This window comes from Bos mutus, chromosome 8, assembly GCF_027580195.1.
Source record: "Bos mutus isolate GX-2022 chromosome 8, NWIPB_WYAK_1.1, whole genome shotgun sequence".
Taxonomy (NCBI): domain Eukaryota; kingdom Metazoa; phylum Chordata; class Mammalia; order Artiodactyla; family Bovidae; genus Bos; species Bos mutus.
The window spans coordinates 67,173,641-67,186,598 of NC_091624.1; the positions used below are offsets into that span (position 1 = coordinate 67,173,641).

The 12,958-nt window shown below is 36.6% G+C and overlaps 1 protein-coding gene and 1 non-coding gene across 2 annotated transcripts in view; one reads left to right on the forward strand and one right to left on the reverse strand.

The window, feature by feature from the left end:
* The window catches only part of PIP5K1B (phosphatidylinositol-4-phosphate 5-kinase type 1 beta), a 347,555-nt gene that overhangs the window by 91,358 nt on the left and 243,239 nt on the right, over positions 1-12,958 (reverse strand). Inside the window, exon 12 of the mRNA XM_070375799.1 lies at positions 975-1,130. Within this exon, the coding sequence (XP_070231900.1) occupies positions 975-1,130 (156 nt within the window). The remainder of the gene's footprint in view (positions 1-974; positions 1,131-12,958) is intronic.
* On the forward strand, positions 169-273 carry LOC138989042 (small nucleolar RNA U13). The gene has a single exon (XR_011465285.1). It is a non-coding gene; the product is annotated as a small nucleolar RNA U13 (small nucleolar RNA).

Sequence of the window (12,958 nt, forward strand, 5' to 3'; positions counted from 1 at the left end):
TTGGTACCTTCAGGTAGTGGGATTATAGATCTTTGTTTCTGAATATTTTAGTATGTTCTAATTATTTTTTTTTTTACCATAAACCAATACGGGATTGTTTATGTGTTTCAAAAATTTTACATTAACTGTGTCATACTATAAATATCTTTTAAAAAATCAGTTAAGAAGATCCTTTTGTAGTTCATGAGTGTGATGATTGGGTGTTCATGATGCTGCATGACATGTGCCTCCCTGCAAACCTTGTTAAGACACCGGCACAGTACCTGTCTGATGTAAAAAAAAAAAAAAAAAAGTCAGTTAAGAAACTTTGTTTCTTAGAGAAACTATTTTCTAATTTTTCTACTGTGAGTTTACATTACTTGTATGAATAAAAAAAAACTAGAAGCCCATCAGCAGATGAATGGATAAGAAAGCTGTGGTACATATACACAATGGAGTATTACTCAGCCATTAAAAAGAATACATTTGAATCAGTTCTAATGAGATGGATGAAACTGGAACCTATTATACAGAGTGAAGTAAGCCAGAAAGAAAAACACCAATACAGTATACTAACGCATATATATGGAATTTAGAAAGATGGTAACAATAACCCTGTGTACGAGACAGCAAAAGAGACACGGATGTATAGATCAGTCTTATGGACTCTGTGGAAGAGGGAGAGGGTGGGGAGATTTGGGAGAATAGCATTGAAACATGTATAATATCATGTATGAAACGAGTCGCCAGTCCAGGTTCGATGCACGGTACTGGATGCTTGGGGCTGGTGCACTGGGACAACCCAGAGGGAGGGTGGGGGAGGGAGGAGGGAGGAGGGTTCAGGATGGGGAGCGCGGGTATACCTGTGGCGGATTCATTTCGATATTTGGCAAAACTAATACAATATTGTAAAGTTTAAAAATAAAATAAAATTAAAAAAAAAAAAACAAGAAAAGAAAGAAAAAATTCTTGTGGTTTAAGTTCTGTGTCTTTACCTTCTTCATCAAGGCTGCTAAAACTCTGCCCTTCAGTCAGCAAATCATGCTTCTCATCCTTCCATTCCTGGCTAATTGAGGACACAATTTCCTGTGAGGTTGCCTTCAGGGCGGCGATGGAGTTGCACCGTTTCTTAGAAGGTGACGCCTTCAAAGCTTGAAAAAGAAAAAAATAGATAATTATTGTAAAACCACATTAATAATATTTTTTAATTAAAATTTTACTCATGACTTATTAACATTTTAGTCACTATCTGAGTAGGGCGCAAGGAGCTTTGTTTTACATACACAAGGAAAGGGAAACAATATTATTTGTCCAAAGTGACTTAAATCAAAATGTCTTAGAATAAATCCGGGTTGAGCTGTCTTTTCAGATTTTGAAATGCAGTCTTACTTGAGGTGAAATTCAAATGTTTATTGCTAAAGAATTATTTTTCCTCCTCTGAGCAATGTTTTTCTAGTGCTGAGAGGAGGCTGAGTGGGTTGATAAACGCAGATGGTAAAGTAAGGAGAATTCTCATGACCCCAGTTTTATTAACTTGGGACTGGGAATTTCTAAACATGCCAATGTTTAATCTTATACTTATGTTACCCAATTTAGCCAAGTTACTTCTGGTTTGCTTTTTTTCTTTGAGTGACTTTCCACTCAAATTTCCGACCCTTTCAGTCTTTTCTAGGTCATGGTTACATTAGATGTATTATTCACTCCTGATCTTTGTCCAAATAGCATTCTATGACTTCTGAAGTGTGTTGGAAACCTGTACCAAGGCAAGTGTACTTCACCATCAATCATGCTCACTGAAGGCTGTGACTTTACTTTTGATATGTCAATGGGAGCTGCTTCAGTGCAGCCAGACCATCTTCATTTATATTCTCTTTAATTATTCTTCTTGTCTGAACATTGTGAGAGCATTGAGGAAGCCTCCCTACCTGAAGCCTGCTTATACTTCTCCCTGAACTTGGTCTTGGCAGTGTCTCTCTTCCTTTGGAGGTTTGCATGTAGGGGTAACCTGACAGCTGATGCATTAGACTGATTGTGTTTGGCCTTGGGAATCTCAGAGCTTAGATTATACAGCTCATCAGGGGCCTTCCCATCGGCGGCTTGCAAGAACTTAGCTGGAGAAGGGCTTTGGGACACACAAATGAGGAAAGCATAGAGGGCAATCTCTCCACTTAAAGAGAAGGGGAGGTTTATGTGTCCCATGAGTAGTATTATAATAATAATAACATAATTATAATCAATAACATGTGTAGAGGGCTTGAGAGTTTGGAAGCCAACACTAACATTCCACATCTCAAATTATCCAGATGGTCATGTGAGGGAGGTAAGCCCTTTTATGGGTCTAGAAACTGAGAGTAGAAAAGTTGTGACCTGCTCAAGGTCCAGAGCTAGAAAGCATGAAACTCCAGGTGTCTTTCTTTGAAGTTGTTTAATTGGTGGTTCACTTCCTAGCTCTTTGGCATTCTATCTTCTGATTAAAGTGAGGGGTGGGAAAGATAAAACTAGAGTTTATTTTTCTTTGAGGAGGAAGATTTTGAATGTTTAAAGACTGATTGAAATGGATTTTAATGGTAAATAAGTGGAACAAGTAAGTCACATTTTTTTAAACTCATCATCCCATCAAAACAGTGGTCACACTTGCTTGAAGTAATTATCCACATGCTGGTTTTTGCTTTAACATTCTATCTGCTAACTTTTGTAAACCTTCATCTCTCATCTTTCAATATAGTAGAGTTGACTCTTGAACAACACAGGTTTGAATTCAATACTAAATACAACAGTTTCACATAACCTAGGGTTGGTTAAATCATCAGATGCTGAGGAAGCACACAGAAGGAGGCCGACTAAGTTACACAGGAATTTTTAATCATGCAGGGGGTTGGTGCTCCTAACCACTCGCTCCATTGATATTGAAGGGTCAACTGTATTTTAAAATTTCTAAGCCAGAAGATCTCAGTGTTGTTCAGGGACTGCTAGGATCCCCTGAAATTCTCTTAGAAGGTCTGTGATGCTAAAACAATTTTCTTAATAATATCAATAAGTTGTTTATCTTTCTCACTCCTATTCTCTCCCGAGTTTTCTACATGACCTGTGGTTATAATCATGGATTGAATTCAGAAGCAGACATGAGAATCTAGATGTCTTCTATTAAGCTGGAATTAGGGATTTGAAAAAATATAAAATAATGCCACTTTTCTCATACAATTATTTATTCTCATACAATAATTTACAATTATTTATTATTTATTTTATTATTTATTAATACAATTACTTTTCAAAATTACTTTTTTGTTAATATTGACTTATGTTGACATGCAATTTTTTGCTTTTATCTTATAATAATTAATGAATATTTAAAATTTCCCTCAATTTGAATTTCTAATAGGTTAAATATAGACATTTAAATAAATTTAGATAAACGTGAATAAAGGATCTTTGGGGTCCTAAGTCATTTTTAATAATGTAATGTGGCCCTGAGACCAAAAGATTTGAGACTTGCATTGTTCTAGGCCAATGCTCATTTCCTAAACTGAGGGAGAGCTAGGATCAGAAGAATGCTGGCAGCAACACGGAAGGGTGAGTGAGGGGAAGATGCTCAGAGAACGGTCTGTACTTGTGACTTATAATGGACCAAAGGCCAAGAGCCCCAGTAAAGAAATAACTCTTTGCTCATTATCAGCATACATGCAATGTGGAGAAGAGAAGACCCCAAATAAATTCCTGCAAGGGCCACACAGCACCTAAAGAAAGCCTTTACTTTTGTCGTAAATGGTGACTCTTCCTTAAAGGAATTATCTGAGACTCTCTCAGTGGATAAGGACTTGAATCTTGCAGAAATTGAATACCTCAGGGACTCATTTTGATGGGATAATCTCAAAGGATGGTTTTGGCTGGTTACTTTCTTTCGTGCCACAGAAACTCCTGAATTTGTCTTTAGCTCACCCATATGCCACCCCTGAAACTCTTCTGTTTATTCCTACCCCTGGGCCTTTGTACATGCTGCTCCTCCTACATGAGATGTCTTTCTTGCCTCTAACTTGAAATGCTGGCTTGCATTTTAGGACTTAAATATTCTTTTCATTGTTAAGTTCTTTTGGGGAAGATCAATTTTATTTCTCTCTGTGTACCTACAGCAGCCTGTGCAAAAACTCGACCAACAGCTGCTTTATTACATTATAAATCTGTTTCATGTTCCAATCCCTGACCCAAAACAGGCTATGAAATTACCAATGGAATTAATTTTTTTCAAAAAAGCTTTTATTAATGTTTAGCATAATGCTAGGTATATAATATGTGCTCACATGTTGGCTGAATGAATTAACTATTCCAAAATTTTAGGACAGTTGATTTTTAACTAATTAATGTATTATTCTACTCCTTCCAGAAAACTTAAGTTTTAGTACTTTAGACACATTATCTGGGTAGAGAATTTCAGTGAGGTTTCAACATTACAGTGACTAATATTTCCAGAAAGTATTATTGGATTTTGTAAACATTATTACATTGACAGCAGGACTCAATTCTGGGGTGGGATAAATGGATTTAAGAAGATTAAAAATTTTGATTAAAAAAAAGAAACCTGAAGACCAGGTACTGTTTTCTTGAGGTTAGGGGTAGCGAGGGGAAGTTTTCACCTACAAAGCAAGTATGCCTGTAGGAACTAAGAGCTTTAACTTAATCATAGTTGATAAAAGATGTTGAAGTTGCATTTTAAAGTGTCAACATTACTAATTAAATTGCTACCCTAAGTACTTTAAATTAAATTCCATTCATTCATTCAATTATTCATCAAATAATGATTGGCTACAATGTGCCAGGAAATGTGCTAGGGTCTGGGAATATATATGAGAACCAAACACAGTCCCCACTTTTCAGGTATGCAAAGTCAAGTGAGGAAATAGCTCACTATGGCAAAGTATAGTAAGTTCTATGAAAGAAGCATTGTCTGAGTTGAGAAGTGAAGGAAGACCAGGAAAGGATGGAGATTGTTACAGGCAAAGGGACAAGGGCTGTACAGATGTATAGGTAGCCTTGAATGTAGGGATAACTGTAGGGTGCTCAGAGCTGCTGGAGCCTAGAGGATAGGGTAGAGCATGGAATGTGGGAGGGAAATCACAGGGGAGGGAGAGAGAGGCCGCCTCACACTGGGACTCAGAGGCAGAGTTAAGGATTTTGCATACTAGGTAATACATTGAAGTTCTTAACAAGAAAAAAACTTCTGAAACATGAGAGGGTTTTCTTTTTAAGCATGGAAATCAGCAAGAGGCGATTAAATTGATCCCTGAGGCTGGGGTGGGGTGACACTGGATTGGGTGGGTTATATCCATACAATGGAATATTATTCAGCAGTACAAAGTAAAGTAGTACAAGGTGGCTATGACTGGAGCTAAGAAAGCAATGTGAGGGCCACAACTTTATGCAAAAACAAACAAAACAAATCCAAATCACAAGAAACACAGTTAAAACAGGAAAGGCATCGTGGAAGAAGCAATGGACACTTGCTATTTCTAGGTACAACTAGGTATTGGTGAGTGACTGCAAGTCAGTGGTTAAGCCTTTACAAAGCTTGATGCCAACATGTCTGGTCTGGATAACTGAGTAAATTGTGGTGGCCTTCAGTGACGTGTGGACTCGGGATGTGTGGCAGGTTCTTGAGCACCCTGAGGGCAATCCAGAAATTAGTCCTAATTTGTGGACAACTGATTTTCAACAAGGAAACCAAGATAATCCAATGGGGGAAAGAACAGGCCATTCAAAAAATGATGCTAGGACAACTGGATATCCATATGCAAAAGAATGAAGCAGGACCCTACCTCACACCATCTAGTATAAATTAAATCAACATCTGTAAATAATATATCTGTTAACAGAAACTCCTGTCAAGAATATATAAAGAACTCTCTATAACTTAACAATAAAAAGACAAATAACTAAAAATAGGCAAAGTATTTGAATAGAAATTTCTCCAAGGAAGATATAAATACTCAATAAGCACAAAAAAAGATGTTGAATATCATCAGTCATTAGAAAAATACAAATCTAAACCACATTGAGATACTACTTTATACTCACTAGGATGTCTAAAATTAAAAAGACAGTAACAAACATCGGTGAGGATGCGGAAAACTGGATCTCTCATACATTGCTAGTGAGACTGCAAAATTGTGTAGCTGCTTTAGAAGAGTTTGGCAGTCCCTCAAAATGTTAAACAGAATTACCATCCGACCTACCAATTCCACTCCTAGGTATATACCAAGAGAAATGAAAACTTATGTCCACAGAAATCTTGTGTATGAATTTTCATAGCAGCATAATAGCCAAAAATGTAAACAACACAATTATCCATCAACCAGTGAATCAATAAACAAAATGTATTTTTTCCATACAATGGAATATTATTCAGCAATAAAAAAGTAAAGTACTATAAGATGACTAAATTTTGAAAACATCATGTTAAGTGAAAAGACCAAACACAAAAGGCCACATATTGGTTACTTCCATCCATATGACATATCCATAATATGCAAATCCAGAGAGAGAAAATAAATGAGTAGTTGCCAGGGGCTAGGAAAAGGAAGGAATGAAAAGTAACTGCTAATGGGTATGTAAGTTTCTTTTAGAAGTAATGAAAATGTTCTAAAATTAGATAGTGGTAATATTTTCACAACTTTGTGAATATATTAAGAATCACCAAATCACATACTTTGGAAAGGTGAATCTCCCAGTATGTGAATTATATCTGAATAGAGATGTTATAAAATGTAGAGAAAAATGAGAAAAAAATAGATCTGGCCACCTGAGGAGTAAAAGACCCGTAATATATTTGTAAACTATACAAATAATTTGTAAACTATACAAATTAGAAAGATTCACAACTCACACCATATGTCATGGAATTGAGGATGCCACTGACTGTACCATGAATTTATACACTGTTAAGAAAGCAAAAGCTCTGAAGATGGGGAATCTCATGGAGGAGACTCACTGAAGCTGGGGTCCCAAGGACTATCTCCTCCATAAATCTACCAGGGGCCACAAAGAAATGCATGTTTTTAACCACAGCAAAGGGTGAAGAGAGGAAGAAAATCTGAACCATAAGCTGGTGTTCAGACAGGATTTCAGGCTGAATAAATACTATGTTATGCTCTATCTTAGGCAGAAAAGACAATCAGAGAATTTAATTTGTAGTGGTCTCGATTTTAGACCAATTTTAAGATACCACTGAGATAGTCAAATGTGAAATAAAAGTTTTTCTTAGAATGAAATAACGTTTAGAAAAAGGGACTGATATATTTAGTATGTAGAGTTCACACAAATCGCTTGGATAAATAGTAAACACTAATATAAATGAAAAAATATTTCGAAGCTCAATTCTCAAAGGAACTAAAATGGCTAATAAACATGAATAATGGTTGAACTTTACCAGTACTTAAGACAGGCAAAATAAAACAATCAGATAACATTTTTTCCTTATCAGAGTAGCATAATTAAAAAAAATAATTCTGGCTAAAGGCTAGAAGAATATAGGCACTTGTGGAAGTCTAGAATGGCATAATCATTCTGTGCAATAATGTGCATTTTAAACACTCGGTACTTCTCTTGGAATCTATCCTAAAGAAATAATCATAAGCTTGGAAACAATATTTATCTAAAATGATGCTCATAAAAATACTAATTAGAAAAGGGAGAAATAATGTAAATGCCCAATAATGACAGAATTATTAAACAGATCACGGCATACCCATATAATTTTAATGTTGTATCATAATTTTAAACAGCTTCTTTGTTCAATATACAAGGATATGGGAAACTACTCATGTAAAAAACAGAGGACACAGACATAAAACTGTACACCACTGTGCCACTACCTTTGTATAAATACACAAAGTACAGAAATAAAGATGGGTAGGAAGAATGGCAAAATATTAGTGTGGAGGATCTGAACAGACATTTTCCCAAAGATGACATATAGCTGCCAACCAAAATGGCTATTATCAGAAAGACAACAAGTAACAAGTGTTGGTGAAGATATGGAATAAAGGGAAGCCTTGGGTACTGTTGGTGGGAAGGTAAAATGATCAGCCACTATGGAAAACAGTATGGGGATTCCTCAAAAAGTTAAAAACAGAACTACCATATCCAACAATTCCACTGCTGGATATTCATCCAAAGAAAACAAAGCACTAATTAGAAAGGATATATGCACCTTTATATTCATTGTAGCATTATTTACATCAGTCAAAATATGGAAGCAACCTATGTGCCCACCCATCAATACATGAGTGGATAAAGATCGATCTCTCTCTCTCTCACACACAGGAATATTGCTCATCCATAATAAAGAATGAAATCTTGCCATTTGTGACCTCATGGATAGATTGAGAGGGTATTATGCTAAGTGAAATCAGTCAGACAAAGAAAGATAAATACAGATATTTCAGGTAGTGGTAGTGGTGGGGCAAATAGGTGAGAAAGATTAAGAGGTATAAACTTCTGGTTGCAAAATAAATGAGCCACAGTTATGAAATGTACAGTGTGGGGAACAGTCAATTATTATGTGATATCTTTGCATTGTGACATATTATAAGGAGACTTATTGTGATGATCAGTTTGAAATGTATAAAAATATCAAATCTCTATGCTGCATAACAGGAACTAACATAGTTTCATAGATCAATTATACTTCAAAAACAAACAAACTTGTAGAAAAAGAGATCAGATCTGTAGCTATCAGAGACTAGGGGTGAGGTTGGGAGGAGGGGAAATTAGATGAAGGCAGTCAAAACTTCTAGGGAAAAAGAATAAAATACCTAGGAACAGACCCAACTAAGGAAACAAAAGAACTGTATACAGAAAACTATAAGACACTGATGAAAGAAATCTAAGATGACATAAATAGAGAGATATTCCATGCTCCTGGGTTGGAAGAAGCAATATTGTGAAAATGAATATACTACAAAACACAATCTACAGATTCAGTGTGATCCCTATCAAATTACCAATGGCATTTTTCACAGAACTAGCGGAAAATTTCACAATTTGTATGGAAACATAAAAGACCCTGAATATCCACAGCAAACTTGAGAAGGAAGAACGGAGCTGGAGGACTCAACCATTCTGATTTCATACTATACTACAAAGCTACAGTCATCAAGACAGTATGGTACTGCCACAAAAACAGAAATATAGACTAATGGAACTACATGGAAAGCCTAGAGATAAACCCATGCACCTACGGGCACGTTATCTTTGACAAAGGAGGTAAGAATAGACAATGAGGCAAAGACAGTCTCTTCAATCAGTGGTGCTGGGAAAACTGGACAGCTGAGTGTAAAAGAATGAAATTAGAACACTTCCTAACCCCATATACAAAGAGAAACTCAAAATGGATTAAAGATCTAAATGTAAGACCAGAAACTTTAAAGCTCTTAGAGGAAAACATAGGTAGAACACTCTGACACAAATCACAGCAAGATCCTCTACGGCCCCACTTCCTAGAGTAATGGTAGTAAAACAAAATAAACAAGTGGACCTAATTAAACTTAAAAGCGTTTTCACTGCAAAGGAAACTATAAGCAAAGTGAAAAGACAATCCTCAGAATGGGAGAAAATATTAGCAAGTGAAACAACAAAGGCTTAATTTCCAAAAATACACAAGTAGCTCATGCAAGTCAATACCAGGAAAACAAACAACCCAACTGAAAAGTGGGCAACCTTCCAGTTCAAGATGGTGGAGCAAAAGGATGTACGCTCATCTCCTCCTGCCAGAACACCAAAATTGCAACTAGATGTTGAACAACCGTTGACAGGAGGATGCTGGAACCCACCAAAAAAAGACTCCACATCCAAAGAAAAAGAAGAAACCATAGAGAGACTGTAGGAGGGGTGCAATCATGATAAAGTAACATCCTATACCTGCTAGGTGGGTAAACCACAAAATGGAGAACAATAATACCAAAGAAGTGTTCCCACTGTTCTGAAAGTTCAGAACCCCATGTCAGGCTTCCCAGCCTAGGGATCTGACAAAGGGACTTGGAATCCCCAGGGAATCTGTCCTTGAAGGCCAGAAGAACTTGATTACAGGACTTCCACAGCACTGGGGGAAACAGAGACTACAGTCTTGGAGACACAGTCAAAATCTTCTGTGCACCAAGACTCAGAGGGAAGGAGCAGTGACCCCACAGACGACTGAACCAAAACTACCTGCCAGTGTTGGAGGGTCTCCTGTGGTGGCAAGGGCTGGCAGGGGCTCACCCACAGGGATGGGGGTACGGGCAGCATCAAGCCAGGAAGGTCCCCCTTGGCACAAACTGTCTTGGGGTTCTCCATTAACTACCATAGCAGAGGAACCAGAGTTCAAATTGCCAACATCCGCTGGATCATGGAAAAAGAAGAGAGTTCCAGAAAAACATCTATTTCTGCTTTACTGACTATGCCAAGTCCTTTGACTGTGTGGATCACAATAAACTGTGGAAAAGTCTGAAAGAGATGGGCATACCAGACTACCTGACCTGCCTCTTGAGAAACCTATATGCAGGTCAGGAAGCAACAGTTAGAACTGGACATGGAACAACAGACTGGTTCCAAATAGGAAAAGAAGTACATCAAGGCTGTGTACTGTCACCCTGCTTATTTAACTTATATGCAGAGTACATCATGAGAAACACTGGACTGGAAGAAGCACAAGCTGGAATCAAGATTGCTGGGAGAAATATCAATAACCTTAGATATGCAGATGACACCACCGTTATGGCAGAAAGTGAAGAGGAACTAAAAAGCCTCTTGATGAAAGTGAAAGAGGAGAGTGAAAAAGTTGGCTTAAAGCTCAACATTCAGAAAACGAAGATCATGGCATCTGGTCCCATCACTTCATGGGAAATAGATGGGTAAACAGTGGAAATAGTGTCAGACTTTATTTTTGGGGGCTCCAAAATCACTGCAGATGGTGACTGCAGCCATGAAATTAAAAGACGCTTACTCCTTGGAAGGAAAGTTATGACCAACCTAGATAGCATATTCAAAAGCAGAGACATTACTTTGCCAACCAAGGTCCATCTAGTCAAGGTTATGGTTTTTCCAGTGGTCATGTATGGATGTGAGAGTTGGACTGTGAAGAAAGCTGAGCACCAAAGAATTGATGCATTTGAACTGTGGTGTTGGAGAAGACTCTTGAAAGTCAAATCATGCTGCACATCTTAAACAGTGTTATATGTTGACTACAGCTCAATAAAACTGGAGGAAAAAATATTTGCTGTGGATATCTCTAGGTAGTGGGATATTAAATAATTTTCACAGTTTTCTTGGCATTCTTTTCCATTTTCTAATGTTTTTACATTGGCACGGGTCAGGTTAAAGACTTAAATATAAAATCTGAAACTAACAATAGCATAAGAAAACATAGGGGAAAGTTCCTTGACAATGGTCTTGGGAATAACTTTTTGGATATCACACAAAAAAGCATGAGCAACAAAAGCAAAATAAACAAGTGGGACTACCTTAAATTAAAAAGCATCTATAAAACAAAAGAAACAGTCAATAAAATGAAGAGGCAGCCTACAGAATGGGAGAAAATATTTGCAAACCATGTTCCAAATAAGGGGTTAATATTCACAATATATAAACTATTCATACAATCCAATAGCAAAAAATCAAATAATCTGATTTTAAAATGGGCAAAAAAAAAAAAAATGTCCTGAATAGACATTCTTCAAAGAAGACATACCGATGGCCAACAGGTGCATGAAAAGATATGTAACATTACCAATCATTATGGAAATGCAAATCAAAACCATAATCACCTAATACCTGTCAGAATGGCTATTATCAAAAATACAACAAATAACAAGCATTGCCAGGATATGGAGAAAAGGGAACCCCGGTACACTGTTGATGGTAACATAAATTGATCAGTCACTATGAAAACAGTATAGAGACACCTCAAAAAGTTAAAAATAGAACTATCATATGATCTAGCATTCCCCACTTCTGGGTATGTATCTGAAGGAAATGAAATCACCATCTCAAAGAGAGATCTGCATTTCCTCTGTATGTGAGGCATTATTTCCAATAGCCAAGACATGGAAACAACCCAAATGTCCACTGACAGATGAATGGATAAAAAAACTGACACATATATGAATATTATTCAGCTGTTAAAAATTAGGAAATTGTGTCACTTGTGACAATATAGATGGACCATGACAGCATTATGTTAAGTGAAATAAGCCAGAAAGAGAAAGACAAATACTGTATGATCTCATTTACATGTGCTAAAGAAGCTGAATTCATAGACACAGAGAGTAGAAGAATTGTTACTTGGGGCTGACAGGTGGGTGAAATGGGGATATATTGGTCAAAGAGCACCAACTTGCATTTCATAAGATGAATAAGTCTTAGAAATCTAAAATACAGCAAGGTGACTACAGTTAATAATTCTGTCTTATCCACTGGAAAGATGCTAGGAGGGTAGGTCTTAAATATTCTCATGATACACATACACAATCACAATTGGTAATTATATAGGATGGTGAAGGTACAAAGTAACATAACTGTGATAATCATTTGGCAATATATATATGTATCATATCATCACATTTTATACCTTAAATTTACATAATGCTATATGTAATATTATGGGAAAATGCTATATGTAACATGTAAATGTTATATGTAACATCATCACATCATTACACCTTAAACTTACATAATGTTATATGTAGCATTATGTGAATGCTATATGTAACATTAGGGGGAAAAAGCTTAAAAAAGAAAGTGCTTCACTTTCATTAACAAAGAACTCCAACAAATATTATTTTAAAAATCTGTCTTATATAAATAAAAAATATGAATTTTCCACTTTTTCAGCTTTTTGTGTATGGCTAAATTGTTATGGGGCTTCCCTGGTAGCTCAGCTGGTAAAGATTCCGCCTGCAATGAGGGAGACCTGGATTCAATCCTTGGGTTGGGAAGATCTCCTGGAGAA